The sequence below is a fragment of the Scardinius erythrophthalmus genome (genome assembly GCF_964197995.2).
Source record: "Scardinius erythrophthalmus genome assembly, chromosome: 11".
NCBI lineage: Eukaryota > Metazoa > Chordata > Actinopteri > Cypriniformes > Leuciscidae > Scardinius > Scardinius erythrophthalmus.
The window spans coordinates 17088902-17108003 of NC_138231.1; the positions used below are offsets into that span (position 1 = coordinate 17088902).

The window sequence follows — 19102 nt, forward strand, 5'->3', positions numbered from 1 at the left end:
GTCAGCCTAACTGTCTCCTTGCATTTATCACATATAAATCCTATATTGCCAACAGAGAAGGCTATGCTAAACATGTGACATCATGGTTTTTCCTACATTGAAAATTTTTTGGCGGCCGCCAAAACGATTTTTTGTCCCGCCAAAGCCTTATTTGATCTGTAATTGGGTTTTGTGAGTGAAGCAGGCTACTGACGGAGTGACGGAGAGAACGATCACAGCGCCCCACTCCCGCACGGGCACTCTCCGTCTTCAGTTCTGTCTTTGCTCTCTCCCTTGCATCAACATCAACTGATCCTAAAGGTCGGAAGACCGAATCCATGTTTCACGTGGTGCATTCGGAGAATATTTTTGCTGAATTAGCGCTGGGTGTGAATTGCATTCAAAAAAAAGTTGCATTCCGCACATGCAGCTGACATGACTTTAAATAAACGCAAAAAAAAAAAAAAAAAAAAAAAATCTATCCAGTTTGAAGTGGGGTTTTTTTTTGTGTGTTGACAAATCTTTCGTGATGTCCTAACAGCCAGGATTCCCACACAACACGTCCGCTAAAGTCCGATTCGCGACCTAATGACTCCTTTGAGCCGATTCATTATAATGAATAGTTAAAGCAATTGGTTTGCCCGTCAGTGTCTGAATCGGTGTATGTAATGTAATGTAATGTAATGTAATGTAATGTACTTTATTTATATAGCACCTTACATCGACCGATAGGTGAACCAAGGTGCTTTACAACAGATTTAAAAAGGCCCAGGTCAGTAACGATACGCATCTCACTGGGGAGCTTATTCCAGAGCTTAGGTCCAGAAACTGAAAAAGCGCGGTCTCCCCAGTGTTTAAGTTTTGACCTGAGCACTTCCAACATAAGTTGATTGGACGACCTCAAAGTCCTACCGTAATTGCGAATGGTCATCATGTCTGATATGTAAGATGGGGCGAGGCCGTTAAGAGCTTTAAAAACAAACAATAAAATTTTATAATGAATTCTAAAATGTACCGGGAGCCAATGGAGGGAATAAAGAATCGGAGTTATGTGCTCTCGTTTTTTAGTGCTCGTTAACAGACGGGCAGCTGCATTTTGGACAAGTTGAAGACGGCCAACAGAGGACTGGGAGACACCAGTATACAGGGCATTGCAGTAGTCCAGTCTGGAGCTTATTAGAGCGTGAATAGCCTTCTCAAGGTCATGACGGTTTAAAAAGGATTTTACCTTTGCCAGAAGGCGCAGTTGAAAAAAGCTCAACTTGACAACATTGTCAATCTGTTTGTTGAATTTAAAAGAACTATCAAAAATCACTCCTAAGTTCCTTACCGTCTGCCTGGCAGTTGAAGGCCAGGTACCAAATCCGTTAGACACAGATTCTCCAAACACAATATATTCAGTTTTATCCTCATTTAAGTGCATACAATTTTGGGCAAACCACTGCTTAATGTCCGCAATGCAGTCAACTAAGGTACCTTGTACATCACCAGGCTTCAGTGGCAGATAGATTTGCAGATCATCTGCATAACAGTGAAAAGATAGGTTGTACCTGGCTATAATTGACCCTAGTGGTAGCATGTATAATGAAAACAAAATAGGGCCAAGAATGGAGCCTTGCGGGACTCCACAGGAGAGAGAAGCACAAGAAGAAGACAAATCACCAATCATCACAGAGAAGGTTCTATTGGATAGGTATGACATAAACCACTTAAGTGCAGGGCCATGAATGCCAACATAGTGCTTCAGGCGTGACAGGAGGACTGTATGGTCTACCGTGTCAAAGGCTGCTGTGAGATCCAGCAGCACTAAGGCAACAGGACACTTGGTGTCAACAGAGAACGCAATATCATTGTGTACCTTTAATAATGCAGGCTCAGTGCTGTGGCGAGGCCTAAACCCGGATTGAAATTTTTCAAGGACAGAGTTGTTTTCCAGAAAGGGCTGTAACTGTATAAAAACAACTTTTTCCAAAACTTTAGAAAGAAAGGGAAGATGGGAAACTGGTCTAAAATTAGATGGCGCTGAGGAGTCAAGGTTAGGCTTTTTAAGAAGGGGCCTAACCACAGCATGTTTAAAGGCAGCTGGGACGGTTCCTAGACTAAGACAGCTATTGATAAAAACCACAAGCCCAGGCCCTACAGCGTTAAAAACCAATTTCAGCACTCTAGCAGGAACAATATCCAGTGGACAATTTGTAGGCTTCAAAGATTTCACTATGTCGCCAAGGGAAGAGAAAGAAACTAACTCAAACTCCTCAAACACAGCAGAATGAGCTGGGGCAACAGAAAAATCCCTATTAAAACCTTTCCTGGTACTCTGTCTAACAGAGTCAACCTTGTCAACAAAAAAGTGGAGAGAATTTTCACAGGTGATAGTTGAGACATTAGCCAGAGCAGAAATAGGTGGGTTTAAAAAAGAATGAATTGTAGTGAACAGGACCCTGGGACAGTGACTGCTGCTCGAAATTATATCAGAGAGATACTGAGATTTTGCCTCCCGTAGGGCCCTCTGGTAATCGGCAAGACAGGCCCGCAAAATGTCTAGAGAGACATGCAGTTTATCCTTTTTCCATCTCCTTTCAGCCTGCCTGCAACGTTGCCTAATGGTACGAGTATTGTCATTGATCCAGGGATCCGTTCTTGGTTTAGCCAATTTATGCCGAAAAGGGGCAATAGAGTCAAGAATCCCGGAGCAGGTGGAGTGGAAGGAAGAAAGAATATTGTCTGGACAGATAGGAGAAACCATGCCATTCAAGGCAAAAAACTGAGAGTCCCTGAATGCAGCAGTGAATTCATCTGCTGTGGTGGAAGTGATGATGCGACGCTGGCACGATGGAGCAAAAGACTTTCTAGCTGGAGGGGGGGCTGTATATTCAAAAACAATAGGAAAATGATCTGAGATGGCAGTCTCAGAGATCTCTTTAAGGGAAATTGAAAGCCCAAGAGAGATGATGAGATCCAAGGTGTGCCCTAGATGGTGTGTGGGTTTATCCACTGATTGAATTAAGTTAAAAGTTTCTAAAAGTCTTTTAAAATCAGTGGCTAATTGGTCGGACGGACAACAAACATGAACATTAAAATCCCCACAAATCAAGAGTTTATCATATTTTGGAAAAATGTCTGCCAAAAACTCAGAGAACTCATGAATGAAGTCCTTATTATATTTGGGTGGGCGATAAACAACGGCACATAAAACAGGACTCGTAAGTAGGGTTGGGTATCGGTTGGGTTTTATCCGATACCAGTACCTACTCGGTATTTTTCAAACGGTTCCGGTGCTTAAACGGTTCTTGAAACGGTACTTAACAAAACTAAACTGCACACACTTTATCAAAAAAATAATACCTGAGTGTGTGTGTGTGTGTGTGAGAGAGTGATTTTCTGATTTCTGATTAAATGAAAAATTGTGCCGTTTAAAAGAAACACTTGAGTTAAGATCAAAATTTTGTCTTCTAATATTATGACTTTTACAAAACAGAGCAATATCTGACACTGAGCAGAAATATTTAACACACACAGTATAGCCTCATATAAATATACTTGATATTGATATACTTCATACTTGATATGCAAGATTTGCAGTTGCCATTAAAATACTAGACTTATCCGAAGAGGAACACTGGCAGCTGAACTTGAACTTTAGTCAGGCGTGTCAGAGGTTTTGGGTTCTAATCCGCATTCGTAGTTTATTTATTTATTTATTTATTTTTTTACGATTATGCTCATCAGTGGTTGTATATCAAGCAGGGACACTTTGTGTCCATTATATTTTGTGATTTCACCAGAATGAATAGATAGGCGTCGTCTAGGGCTTAAAGGGATACTCCACTTTAAAATGAAAATTCTGTCATCATATACTCACCCTCATGTTGTTTCAAACCTGTATGAATTTCTTTCTTCTGCTGAACAGGAAGGAAGATATTTAGAAGAATGTCAGTAACCAGACAGTTTCTGGTCTCATTGACTTCCATAGGCTAGTAGGAAAAAAAAATACTATGGAAGTAAATGAGACCAGAAACTGTCTGGTTACTGATATTATTCTAAATATCTTCCTTTCTGTTCAGCAGAAGAAAGAAATTCATAAAGAATTGAAACAACATGAGGGTGAGTATATGATGACAGAATTTTCATTTTAAAGTGGAGTATCCCTTTAAATCAAACTTCATTCACGCACATATGAAACCCTTGCATACACATATAGGCCTACTAAGTAGTCATACATGTATACTGCTGAATGCTCAAACTAATATGAAATGCTCAACATCACATCTAAAGTCGCTCACGCACAAACACGCAAACTCTACACACGAGACGCGCGGAACTCTCCGCGCATACTCATCTGAGACGCGAGCACACACACACACACACACACACACACACAAACTCTCCGCGCACATAATCATATAGACGGCGCCTCATAAATAGATCGATCTCCGCAACGAAGCGCGCGTCCGAGTGACAGTGCGGTGTGAGCGCGCCACAAGAGAAAACACTGTATCCGCGCCACTGATCGCAGCGGCAACGAGCACTTTGATCACTTGATTTAAAAAACGCATTTCAGCGCTAGATCGCCTCTTATTTAACAAACGAACTAAATTAATGCTCGCTCTGCTGGTTTACTGGAGATGTTTTATTATTGGATCATTCGTGCCGCGAGATGTTTTATAGGTGGCGGTAAAAAAACGTCAGGCACCGAAATCAGGCACCGAAAGTTTCGTTCTTATTCGGTCTGGTTACTACCGTTTACGTCGGAACCGGTTCCCTATTGGAACCGGGTCTCGGTACCCAACCCTACTCGTAAGCTCCATCACAAACAATTGCTGCTCAAAGCAGGAGTAGGCATTTGTGGGAAGAAGCCGGCATTTAAACCTGTCATTAAAAACAGCAGCAAGACCCCCTCCACGACCAGATGATCGTGGGGAGTTGAAGTAGGAACAACCGGGTTATAGGAGCTCTGAAAATGTGCTGTTTTCACCTGGTTTCAGCCAGGTTTCCGTCAGCAGGAGAAAATCCAGGGATTGAGAAATAAAGTCATTGAGGATGAAAGTCTTATTCACAACGGACCGAGTGTTGATCAGAGCCGTGCGAATTAAACTCTTGTCCGTCCGTTCTGAGGCATGAGCGACCGGGCGAAGATTCTCCGGTACGCAGCCCCGTCTGCAGATCCTCATGGGCTGGCAGCACGGACGTGGGTACCCGGCCTCGGGAATAGCCGGTATCAGCCATCGGTAGCAGGGATCGGTCGATCCTCGTATGTAATAGCTGACGCACTCCCTGGAAAGCCCAAACGATGAGTGAAGGACGAGGCCATGAGCTCTCAATCTGCAACTTAATCCACCTCTCCTTCCTCGTCTTCTGCGGCGGCTGTTGCGCAACGACCCGCTAGGAGAATGCCACAGGTGGGGAGGTATGGACGCCAGAAGAGGCGGCGGTGTGTTTGGTCGTCCACTGAAGCCCTGGATCGGCAGTTTTTCCTCAAAATCACGTATATTTAAAAGGGTGAGGCGATCATACACCAGTAGCGGCGACACATCACGAATCAAAAACAATAAAAATAAAACAATACACAGCTCAGGTAGCAGGGGCAGACGGCTGGCCACACACAGGGGCGCCATCTTGTTTTCCTTCCTTGTATAACAAATCATTACTGAGAAGAACATACACATCTGAAATATGGGTGGGAGAAAAAATCGATTCTTAGATGCATCGCGATGCGGACGTGGACGATTCTGAATCGATTCACAAATGTCATAAAATCAAATCTCTAAAAAAACTTAATATTGACGGAATGCAAAAGGCGGAACTCTAGAGGACGTGCAGAGCGCGTGCAGTCTGTGGCGCACACTTAACAGACGCATGATGGCTGTGCGCCAAATTCGAACGGCACCCTCTTCGTTAAAAGCTAGCGTATGGAAAATTGGCAATTTCATTGTTACCTATTTAGTATTTTTTGTATGAAAGCTGCTTTCAGTAGCCTATTTAGTTTTCACATCAATATACTGTAAACCGATCTGTTATACGTACGTTGTACTGCCCTGCAATATGTGCAATGCCAGTCACAAAAAGTTACATTTTGACTGTGCTCTCTGCAGATGTTCATTCACTTTTTTGTGTTTTTGATTGTGGTATACAGCAAACATTTCAAGTCATAACTCTTCATTATTTAGTTGTGAATAAGAGAGGCTTTGTATGTTACTAAATATTCAGAATATGCGTAAGTCCACAAGCATTATATGAGAGCTGCTGGTACATAATTCTATATTTTTGAACAAAAACTGTTTGTGATTTTGCTACAGCAAATGTTTTTTTGTCTGAAGGATTATATTGCTCATTGGAAATAACAAGAGGATGTTGGTTAGAAGTCTATTATTAAATGCTAGAGATTCAGAATATGCTGAAGTTTGTATTAATTTACTGCAAGTACGCTGCTAGTACAGGCACACATTTATTTTCCTGTTGGTTCTTTGCAGTGTTCAAATCACTTCCATTTGTTTTATTAATAAAATGAATATAGGAAGATGGAAGTAAGTTCGTTATGGGTCATCATAAATACTTTGCTTTAAAAGTACCAAGTAAGTAAAAAAAAAAAAAAAAAAAAATCGTTAATAATCGATAATCGTTACCCTCGTAATCGCATCGAATCGTGAGGTGCCTAGAGATTCCCACCCCTAATCTGAAATGAGAAAGTAAGTGTGCTTACCTCATTTAGCAAGAGTGTTTAGTAAAATTTAGCCTTAATAATCCACAGTATGTATAGGCCTATGACAATGTGTAGTAAATTACCTAAAAAAAATCACAAACTGTTTCTTTGTATTTATTTTAAATGTAACATTTATTGTCAATATTGGGCTTGCGGATCATGTGGGTACTAGGGTACCCTGTCGGTCAGCCACCACCGAAGACCAATTTTGACCCAGGAAAAACCCTGGACATGAAGTGCAGGTGACAATAACAGGACAAGACATTACTCACCGTGTTTGTTGACTGATTCTTACTCACCTGAGCTTTTTATGAACTCAAAGGCGCGGGCGCGCGAGAAAAATAAATAAATAAAAATAGCTGAGCGCACGGGTGGTGTGTTAACAGGCTAGCGAATTACTAGCGTGTTGTGCTAGTAGTAACGGAAGCTAGCGATGTCAGGTTAATCTGAGATGTTGGGTAAGCTGTATTTAGTAGTATAAACCACTAGAAATTGTAGTAAATGATGGTTCAAAACAAGGAAATACGAGGCTAAGACAGAGCTTACAGCCCCGAAGCAAACACACTCACAGCAGGCAGCGAGGCAGACAGGAGCAATCGATCAGTGAACATAACAGCAGCGTAGCAGATCTATTCCGCCAAGACCAAACATACAACATTTTTATACCCATTACCATGCCATTCACTCCGAGAGTTGTCATGACAGAAATAATGTTAACAAATACAGCTTTTGATTTTAATGTATTAGTGTATTAATGTATAAATGTTGAAATTACCATTAATTAAAATGAATAAATGCTGTAGAAGTATTGTTCATTCTTAGTTCATGTTATCTAAAGTAGTTGACTAATGTTAACTAATCAAACCTTATTGTAAAGTGTTCCCAATGATCAATAATGCGCACCATTCCTGAGCGCGGCCTTATTGACTTCTCCCATTAAGACTATAGAGTTCAACATTACCTGCCCCCTTTTTCAGCTGCACTGGTTTCAGAAGTATTTTTTCCATTAATTTTTCAAAAATAGAGTTATAAGCCATGAACCAAGCCAATCAGCTACGAGGTAAATCATCACATTACACATTTTCATTTGAAGCAAAAGCATTTTTGAAAATCTGAAAAAAGACAAAGGTACAAGACTGTGTACTTAACAGTGGGGCTGGGCTTTGCTGGTGCTATGCAAATTTTTGATGACCTATAACCCCGGCAAGCCCCGCCTTAGTGCTGCCACTGGTCATTGTACTTTAATGCAAGTCAAAAGTATTCTTGAATATTCAAGACTGATTTTCTCTTGCAGGACTATCTTGCTCACATCATAGATACAGGAGATCTTCCCATCAAGCCAGAACAGGTGTGTGCTCTATTTGGAAACATAGAAGACATCTATGAGTTTAACAGGTAAGAACTTGCTTCAGTATTTGCTTGTTTTTTGCAACCAAACCAACACCAGCAGCATGGAAGCGTATACAGATATCAGAATGCCACACCTTTGCATAGATTGTGTACAAAGAAGAATCTTAAAGGGGACCTATTATGCCCCTTTTCACAAGATGTAAAATAAGTCTCTGATGTCCCCAGAGTGTGAAGTTTTAGCTCAAAATACCCAACAGATCATTTTTTACAGCATGTTTAAATTGTCACTTTTTGGTGCTCAGAAAAAATGCACTGTTTTAGTGTGTGCCCTTTCAATGCAAATAAGCTGCTGGTGCACGGCACAGGGGGCGGAGCTTCATGAGCTTGCGCTCAGTCTCAGGACAATTTCATCTCACGGAATGATGATGATAATATCAGAAACTCTCAGTAACGGTGTTCATTTCGACCCGGAGTCGGACAATAATGCCTACAGAGTCAGAGTGCTGTATGGAGATGGAACAGGTATAGTTTAGTTTAATTACGGTTATAACTTATTTGTCATCTGCTTGTATGTATCCACTATTAATAGCCTACAAGTCTGCTGTTTCGGACCAGGTCCGAATGATGATCAAAAATATACTGATGAGTTTAATAAAGTTTATTGTACATCACACAAAAGATGAAGCGTCAGTTTTACTCCAGAAAATCACCGTAAGAGCTGAGTAAACACAGTATAAGAAGTGCATAAGTACATAAACGAATTTCGGTAGAGTTGAGGGAGCATTTTCTTTGAAAACAAAATAATTCCACCTCGTCTTCAGCGGCTGCCTCAAATTTCGTGAGTAAATAGAGAGAGAGCTATGTGGATTAATACATCCAGCCACACAACACCTACAACGCTTAGGAGACATTCTCGTCAGTGCAGCAATGGCGGATGTGTACAACTCGCTGTGAACTTGATCAGGGCGGGTCTATGTTAAAACGGCAGTGTCTGTCAACACTCGTGGGCGCCTGTGGCTTTAGTGACGTCACTAAAGCCGCATTCTGAAAACAGGTCGTTGGGAGACACTGCTGATGATTTATGGGAATGTAAGTGGAGTGAGTGGATTTTTATCACTATTGGGTGGTTGTGTACACACACTGCCAACACACATTTATGTCCAAACAGCATGCAAAAGTGAATTTTGCATAATAGGTCCCCTTTAATTTTATGAAATTATGATGTTATTTTAATTTCTTATTTGAAAACAGGGGTGACTAAAGGCCTGTTCACACCAAGAATGATAACTATAAAGATGCATTTATTAGTGTCTTCACCAACAGAATTTTCATTGTAAGCGGTCACTACAGTAATGTCGTCTGCCGAGCTGAAGCTCATGCCTTACTCCTAGCCCTGGAAAATAGACAAGAACGAAATTTCTTAATCTTCACAGACTCAAAATCTGGACTTCAAACACTGAATCTGTAAAGACTGACCACCCCAAAATCATAAGTATCTTAGCTAGAGCTTTTCTGCAAGAAAAAACTTCTGTTATCTGGTAACGAGAAAGCAGATATCGCTGCAAAGATGATCTCAATATTTGTCAAATTCCACCCTCTCACCCAGAACCGGCACCAAGGCACATAAATAAGGGGGACATCGGCTGCCGAAATCATGCTCAACCGGGGGGCATATTTTGATTAAATATTACGAGGGGGCACATAACGTTGGTTCAACTTTGCATTTGTAGTGGAAACAAACCAACGCGCATTTGTAATCGCTTTCGAATTCATACTCGCTTGCTCTGTGCTTTCGAATTCGCTCGTGTTCAGCAGGGAGGGGAGGGAGGCAGGGGCACAGTAACTCGTTTGGGTGGGCAAGGTCCATGAATGTGGGCAAGCCACGTGAATAAAACGCACAAACATGAATATGACGCTGGTAGCACAATTGGAAAGGTAGCGTTTTTTCACTGCCGAATTGTGCTACCTACTGTTTTAATTGGAGGTAGCAAAATCTGAGTGGGTAGCATAAATCATAAGAAAACTGGCCCTGCTCTGACCGTAGACCAATAATAAAATCTTATATTAATAACAAGTGGCAGATGGGGATTTGATTGGATCATTGAATGGTTGTGGTTTGCAATTGCTATAATCTCATATTGGCTGTGTGATAGCTAATCTGTCTCAACAAAATGTTACCCAATTGATACATTCTCTCAAGTAATTTCTCATGAATCCTTTTCATGTTTTAATGTATATGCATCTGTTAGATGTTTCCAAAGTGGGTTGAAGTACATTTGACCAGTATATGTGTTCCCTGCAAATCAAAACCCATGACCTTGCCGTTGATACCGCCTTGCTTTACCTGAGCTATATGAAGATTGAAACCTTAAAGACCCAAGAAAGAAAGACACTTTTTTTTCTTTGTTTACATTTTCTATTGAAACGTGATTTCTGTGGCGCATAAAGGATAAGGATATAAGGATTTTTCAAATAGCAAATAGGCTTTAGGTACACCACAGGTACATGAACCATGATTTGTTAGGCAAAGAGACATTCTCATTTTAGAGAACAATTGTTTGAACAGAAATCTGGGTAACACTTTATTTGACAGTGTCCTTGTTACATATGTGTGACTTAGACTTAGTAATAACAGTAAATAATGCATAATTACATGCAACCAATGCTCAACCAAACCCTGATCCCACCCTAACCCTATAGTAAGTACATTTAGTTGCTTTTTATTATTAAAGTACTGAGTAATTAAATATTACTTAGTACTTAAATAGTGTAAATAATTACACTGTAACAATGACACCTTAAAATAAAGTGTAACCAAAATCTGTGTAGTGGATGGTAATCAATATGATCATCTATATTTTGATCTATTTTCTGGGAAGGTGCTGTGACTCAAGGCTTGAGATTTTACTGAGATGTGTATTATTTCTCTCTATCTGTCAGTTAGTGGCGGCATTTTTGCATGCTTTTCCATAAAAAAAAAACTAGCCAGTCATCAGTCCATTGTTTTTGAGCGTAATTGTCTCCTCACCTGTTGTCAGGTGTTGGTCTACCCCAGAGTGATACTTTTCTCCTCAATACCATACAGTAAGTGAGTGAATGGTTGGCGTGTTTCTGTTTGTGCTTCATCACAAATGCATGACAGAAAGTGTGGGCATAATTTACTTTGTTTGCTGTGGTGTTTGTTAGCTAATCCCTGAGTTGTGCTTTCAAATCCATTTTAAACATGGATTGAATCTGGACATGAACAGGAGATTCATATTTCTTATACCAGTGGCAAAGAAAAAGTGTCTTTATCATGTTTTTTTATTAGGTTCATTATGTTTTTATTTATTTTTGAAAAGGAATAAGCCTCTTACCACTGTTTATCACAGTGATGTTACTATTAAGGAAATGTTAGGCGCTCCGTACACACACTCATGGAGTAAGAGATGTTCTTTTCTCATTGGCCACGGATAAGATGAGTGACTTGCAGACTGCATTGCTGTCGAACAACTTATGACGTGGCTTCTTTTCTTTATCACAAGGTTTTACCAGCTTAATGCTGTAATGGCCTTAGGAGTATGTTTTGTCTTTACAGTGTTCAGAGCATGTGGTGTTTTAATGAACATTATTTTGATGTTTTAGGGTTGGTAAACATGTTTTCTCTTTTTTTAGTGAGCTGCTTCAGTCACTGGACATGTGTGACAATGATCCTGTGGCCATTGCCAGATGCTTTGTGATCAAGGTGAAGTTTATACTGACACAGTTCCTTGTATGGCTTAAGATCTGATCATATTTCAACTATATGTTTATGTAACTAAACTAAAGTGTTATGGGTATACTATGGAACTTTTTTGTTCAGAATTGACCAAATTGATATAATGAGCGAATACATCATTAATCCATCTTCCAAACCCTTTTTTTGTCTTATCCTGAATATCTACAGTTTGCCTATAATAAGTGTTTATATTCATAACATTTTTTTTAACGGGGTGGGACAACCCCTGCTGTGGAGTAGCCCAGTACCTGCATGACTCGTCGTATACATAAACAGAGAGAAGTAGCTCTGGCTACAGTATTCTTCCGCAAGACGCATGCAGTTACATGCAGTTAACACCAAAAGTTACATAGTGTACCTTTAATCATTAAATTCTTTAACATCGTTACATGAAAACAACCTCGTCATACTCAAACTCCAGAAGAACAGTGGGCAAATTATAGCATTTGATAACTTCCAAACCAAATAATGTAATTGGCGCTCATTTCTGCTGAATGTTTGCATTGTGTGATGTGGTTGTGTGTTGTTGTGTGCCTTTACAGACTTTGTTTTTTTCTCCTATATTTAGCATGAATATTTTGACATCTACACACAATATTGCACCAACTACCCAAAGTAAGTTGCAGTAAATAGCAAAGTAACGCATAATGCATTATGTTGAAGAGGCTTTGGCTAGGTTTTCAAATCTTCTGCATCAAAGAATAGCACCTTTGGTGTCTTGGTAATATTGTGTACAGTAATGTGATGCTGTCAGTTTGATTTAACCTTGGACTTGGCAGCTTATGTTAAAATTAAGAAAACAAATACAACTGTGATGTGTATTTATAACTATTTTATAATTTTAATACACTATAATTTTTTAACATTCCAATATTGAGAATTTTTGTGTGAATTTGCTTAATTTTCATTTAAATAATAATACTGTATTTTTTTTAGATCAATAACTTATATTTATATAGTGGTCGGATCAAATTCATGATCAGTAAGGTCTTTAATGCCTGAACAAGCACACAAATCCAGGGCCAAAACCAGAAATTGATGAACCCATGTGATGTATTAGATGAAATGTCACATAGGGTCTTTGAACCTGGTATTAAGATGCGTTTTGGTCGATCAGATCACAAGTAGACGAGGGAGACACATACCCGTTTACACATGGTGTTTAATCCGTCTCTTTTGTCCACTTTCAACCACTTCTTTCCTGACTTCTTCAAGGGGAGGGTCTATGGGCGGGTAAATGTATGGGCTATTACAGATCTTTCGATCTTATAGACGAAATAGGCTTGTGCAATTTACATATGAATGTGACCGGAGACGACTGAAAAACATACAAAGAGCAGTAGCTTTCGTTTCTGGTCTGATAGCCGCAAGACCAGTCAAACACTGTTAGTGTGTGTTAGAAATCAGGAATGGTGAGATAACGTTGTGCTTGGTACGTTTTTCAGCTTCAAACCAAACTTGGTTCTTCAGCCGACAAAGTTTAAATCCCATCTGGCTAGCGTGCTTTACGCATTAGTTCAGTAGGCGGAGAGAAGACAGTCTTTTGTGGCAGTTTGAACACATTCGAACACATGAGCATTTACAATGTGTTTTCGACTACCTCTGGAAGTGGTGGAACGTGGATAAGCTCAAAACGTTTTAGACCCCGTTTACACCAGTATTTAGCATCGTCCACTTGTGATACGATCGACCAAAATGCATCTTAATACCAGGTGTGAACAGGGCCACTAATGTTCTAAAGCACATTTGAACTTTGTAACCTGTTGGTTGTCTTTATTGTATGTGCAGCTCAATGCTGGTTTTTGAAGCATTATTTATTTCCCCTTGTCAACGTTGACTTATTTATGAATTATCAGAGGGATGCTATTTAATGTTGTATGGGAGTTACTCTTTATCAGTTTGTATAGTGACATATTTGTTAGTGTGAGCTGTGCTGTTTTTTCACTATTCATACTTTCTCCTTAGCTCTGTGGCTGCTCTAACAGACTGCATGAGAAACAAAACTTTTGCAAAATTCTTCAGGGAGAGGCAAGCTACTTTAAAGCGATCTCTGCCTCTGGGATCTTATCTTCTCAAGCCTGTCCAGAGGATCCTCAAATATCATCTGTTACTTCAGGTTAACCAACCATTCCCTGAATAATACTGTATAGAATAGTAAAGGCTTCAGATCACCTGCTGTGAGCTATGCTTCCATTATCATGCATGATCAGTTTCTTTGGACTATAATTGTTTTTTTGCGCTGATTATTGTTACATTATGTGTTTAAAAGACAGTTATTGAAAGAGTTAGATCAGTGGTTCTCAACCAAAATGGATCACAGAATGCAAAATGCATAAAAGGAGCATTTAGAGGGGAGAAAACACTTCCAACATTATTTGTTGTTGGCATCAAAGGCTGTGTGTCCAATCAAAATCTACAGTATTTTAGTGCAAATTCATTGATCACCTTGTACAAAATCACACTTCTGCTGTTGTTTATATATTTACAATTTTGGTAACACTTTATTTTACAGTGTCATTGTTACACATGTTACATGTAGTAGTTACTGTGGTAATAACTATAATTAACCCTGAACCAAACACCCATCCTAACCTTAAACCTATAGTAAGTACATGTATTTAACTAGATGTACCGCATCGCGGTACAAAATATGACCGCCGCTCAGGCCTGCACTGGCTTTCCACAAAAATAAATGACGTGGAGTAATTTGGCTGTATTGCGTGTTTATGTATATACCTAAAAAAAGTAATAATATGTGCATGTCTGTCTGTGTGTGTGTGTGTGTGTGTGTGTGTGTGTGTGTGTGTATGTGTGTGTGTTTGTGTATGTGTGTGTCTGTGTGTGTGTGTGTGTGTGTGTGTGTGTGTGTGTGTGTGTGTGTGTGTGTGTGTGTGTCTGTGCGTGTATGTATGTGTGCGTACATGTGTGCGCGTGTGTGTTTGTGTGTGTGTGTCTGTGCATGTGGATTTGTATGTGTGTGTATGGGTGTGTGTCTGTGCGTGTGGATGTCAGTGTGTGTGCATGCTTGCGTTTGTTTGTATTCCTGCATGTGTGTGTGTGACAGTATCATCCTAAACCAGCAACCCTTCGCTCAACAGCACCATCTACAGGCCGATGAGTGTACAGTCACTAAATGTGCACATAAATGAATTTATTTTATACCCCCCCATGGATGAAATTCTACAAAACTTAGCAGAGGATACCCCCAGAGGATGTCAAATTAATCATACACATGAAATATGGTGCAGTTCTGAACATCTCCACTGAAGATAGGGGCGATTAAAGCAGAATAATATTGCATTTTCATTTTTTTATGGGAGGGGCGCAAATCACAAATGAGTGATTATGGGCTAGGTTGATGTGGGCCCTTAAGAGCAACATACCAGAAAAATTTCTTCATCCTCGGTGCCACGGTTCAGGTAGTTATTTAGGAAAAACTGCATTTTTTTTAGTTTGGGGGGGCCCAGCGCGGGGGGGGGGGGAGTGGCCCCCGGGGACCAAACGAAATTTTTCTGTAGAAGTCTAGTGGGGCTACATGCCCACCAAATTTCATGTTCCCCGGTGTTTCGGTGTCCCTGGTATCGTTGACGAAAAATTTACGGGGACCCCAGCGCGGGGGGGGAAGTGGCCCCCGGGGACCAAACGAAATTTTTCCTTAGTAGTCTAGTGGGGCTACATGCCCACCAAATTTCATGTTCCCCGGTGTTTCGGTGTGGCCCCCGGGGACCAAACGAAATTTTTCCGTAAAAGTCTAGTAGACGAACATACCATAAAAAATTCTTCATCCTCGGTGCCACGGTTCAGGTAGTTATTTAGGAAAAACTGCATTTTTTGGGGTTTGGGGGGGCCCAGCGCGGGGGGGGGAGTGGCCCCCGGGGACCAAACGAAATTTTTCCGTAGAAGTTTAGTGGGGCTACATGCCCACCAAATTTCTTGTTCCCCGGTGCTTCGGTGTCCCTGGTATCGTTGACGAAAAATTTACGGGGGCCCCAGCGCGGGGGGGGAAGTGGCCCCCGGGGACCAAACGAAATTTTTCCGTAAAAGTCTAGTAGACCAACATACCATAAAAATTTCTTCATCCTCGGTGCCACGGTTCAGGTAGTTATTTAGGAAAAACTGCATTTTTTTGGGTTTGGGGGGGCCCAGCGCGGGGGGGGGGATGGCCCCCGGGGACCAAACGAAATTTTTCCTTAGAAGTCTAGTGGGGCTACATGCCCACCAAATTTCATGTTCCCCGGTGTTTCGGTGTCCCTGGTATCGTTGACGAAAAATTTACGGGGGCCCCAGCACGGGGGGGGGGGGTGGCCCCCGGGGACCAAATGAAATTTTTCCGTAAAAGTCTAGTAGACCAACATACCATAAAAATTTCTTCATCCTCGTTGCCACGGTTCAGGTAGTTATTTAGGAAAAACTGCATTTTTTTGGGTTTGGGGGGGCCCAGCGCGGGGGGGGGAGTGGCCCCCGGGGACCAAACGAAATTTTTCCTTAGAAGTCTAGTGGGGCTACATGCCCACCAAATTTCATGTTCCCCGGTGTTTCGGTGTCCCTGGTATCGTTGACGAAAAATTTAAGGGGGCCCCAGCGCGGGGGGGGGAAGTGGCCCCCGGGGACCAAACGAAATTTTTCCGTAAAAGTCTAGTAGACCAACATACCATAAAAATTTCTTCATCCTCGGTGCCACGGTTCAGGTAGTTATTTAGGAAAAACTGCATTTTTTTGGGTTTGGGGGGGCCCAGCGCGGGGGGGGAGTGGCCCCCGGGGACCAAACGAAATTTTTCCTTAGAAGTCTAGTGGGGCTACATGCCCACCAAATTTCATGTTCCCCGGTGTTTCGGTGTCCCTGGTATCGTTGACGAAAAATTTAAGGGGGCCCCAGCGCGGGGGGGAAGTGGCCCCCGGGGACCAAACGAAATTTTTCCGTAAAAGTCTAGTAGACCAACATACCATAAAAATTTCTTCATCCTCGGTGCCACGGTTCAGGTAGTTATTTAGGAAAAACTGCATTTTTTTGGGTTTGGGGGGGCCCAGCGCGGGGGGGGAGTGGCCCCCGGGGACCAAACGAAATTTTTCCTTAGAAGTCTAGTGGGGCTACATGCCCACCAAATTTCATGTTCCCCGGTGTTTCGGTGTCCCTGGTATCGTTGACGAAAAATTTAAGGGGGCCCCAGCGCGGGGGGGGAAGTGGCCCCCGGGGACCAAACGAAATTTTTCCGTAAAAGTCTAGTAGACCAACATACCATAAAAATTTCTTCATCCTCGGTGCCACGGTTCAGGTAGTTATTTAGGAAAAACTGCATTTTTTGGGGTTTGGGGGGGCCCAGCGCGGGGGGGGGGAGTGGCCCCCGGGGACCAAACGAAATTTTTCCTTAGAAGTCTAGTGGGGCTACATGCCCACCAAATTTCATGTTCCCCGGTGTTTCGGTGTCCCTGGTATTGTTGACGAAAAATTTAAGGGGGCCCCAGCGCGGGGGGGGAAGTGGCCCCCGGGGACCAAACGAAATTTTTCCGTAAAAGTCTAGTAGACCAACATACCATAAAAATTTCTTCATCCTCTGTGCCACGGTTCAGGTAGTTATTTAGGAAAAACTGCATTTTTTGGGGTTTGGGGGGGCCCAGCACGGGGGGGAGTAGCCCCCGGGGACCAAACGAAATTTTTCCTTAGAAGTCTAGTGGGGCTAAATGCCCACCAAATTTCATGTTCCCCGGTGCTTCGGTGTCCCTGGTATCGTTGACGAAAAATTTACGGGGGCTCCAGCGCGGGGGGGGAAGTGGCCCCCGGGGACCAAACGAAATTTTTCCGTAAAAGTCTAGTAGACCAACATACCATAAAAATTTCTTCATCCTCGGTGCCACGGTTCAGGTAGTTATTTAGGAAAAACTGCATTTTTTTGGGTTTGGGGGGGCCCAGCGCGGGGGGGGGGGGGAGTGGCCCCCGGGGACCAAACGAAATTTTTCCTTAGAAGTCTAGTGGGGCTACATGCCCACCACATTTCATGTTCCCCGGTGCTTCGGTGTCCCTGGTATCGTTGACGAAAAATTCAGTAAGGTGACGAAAAAAAAAAAAAAAAAAAACTTTGACAATCCCTATATGACCGCTTTCGCTAGCTACGCTAGCGGCGGTCATAATTATTATTACTCAGTAATTAAATGTAAAATTACACTGTGACACTGACACCTTAAAATAAAGTGTAACCACATTTTTTTTCTATTTAGCCTATGTCATGTAAAAATGTGCATATTGTTGGGTCTATATAATTCATGGTAATGTTAAAATGTGTCATGATTGGTTTTAAGGACATTTTTATAATCTGGCCTTTGAAGCAAAGATTATTAAATTGTATATATGCAATTAGTAGTTATTGTATTTAATCACAATTAATTTGGATGTGTCCTTTATGTTGTAGGAGATTGCCAAGCACTTTGATCCAGAGGAGGAGGGTTATGAGGTGGTGGAGGAGGCCATATACACCATGACTGGTGTTGCGTGGTATATAAACGACATGAAGAGAAAACATGAACATGCAGTCCGTCTTCAGGTTGGCTCACAAACACACATCAAAGAGTTTGTGTTATGAGCCTGTTTTACAGCTTTCAACTGCCGCTCTCGTGCCCCCACTTCACACTCACAATTAAACACAATCTTTGAGATGCATGTGAAACACTGGAGATTTTGTTTATTGATAGAATTGCTCTAAAATATGTCCAAATGTCAACAAAAAAAAAATCTCTCTTTCTGCCTAGTTCGCCTCTATAGGCACATGCCGGCCTGCCGGACTCGGTTGTGTTTTCCACATATTTAATAAAGATATGAACCAATTTACAATATCTGTACATCCCTCATCTATCTCAGGAAGTCCAGTCTCTGCTCATAAACTGGAAGGGACCTGATCTGACTACATATGGAGAACTGGTTCTCGAGGGCACCTTTCGTGTCCAACGTGCCAAGAATGAGCGTACTCTCTTTCTCTTTGACCGCATGCTCCTCATCGCTAAACGAAGAGGAGAACATTATGTCTATAAGACCCACATCTCGGTATGACAGCACAAGTTTCACAAGAAAATTATACTTAATTTTTCAATCATGTCTAGTCTGAACAGTCAGCACTAATGTAAAGCCCCCATTAAAATTGTTGTTTTCTCTTTCCTCATGCAGTGTTCAACGCTCATGTTAATTGAGAGTGCCAAGGACTCGCTATGCTTCAGTGTCACTCATTACAAGCATCCCAAACAACCTCATACTGTCCAGGTGTGTCCTCAATGATTTGTGTCTTTACATGAATAAAAATCGATTTTTATTCATGTAAAGACACAAATTC

At 41.5% G+C, this 19102-nt stretch overlaps 1 protein-coding gene across 1 annotated transcript in view; it reads left to right on the forward strand.

The window, feature by feature from the left end:
* The window catches only part of LOC308699004 (pleckstrin homology domain-containing family G member 3), a 206798-nt gene that overhangs the window by 161287 nt on the left and 26409 nt on the right, over positions 1-19102 (forward strand). Inside the window, exons 4-10 of the mRNA XM_081379536.1 lie at positions 7974-8074; positions 11684-11753; positions 12355-12401; positions 13752-13902; positions 18191-18322; positions 18637-18819; positions 18940-19032. Of these exons, the coding sequence (XP_081235662.1) occupies positions 7974-8074; positions 11684-11753; positions 12355-12401; positions 13752-13902; positions 18191-18322; positions 18637-18819; positions 18940-19032 (777 nt within the window). The remainder of the gene's footprint in view (positions 1-7973; positions 8075-11683; positions 11754-12354; positions 12402-13751; positions 13903-18190; positions 18323-18636; positions 18820-18939; positions 19033-19102) is intronic.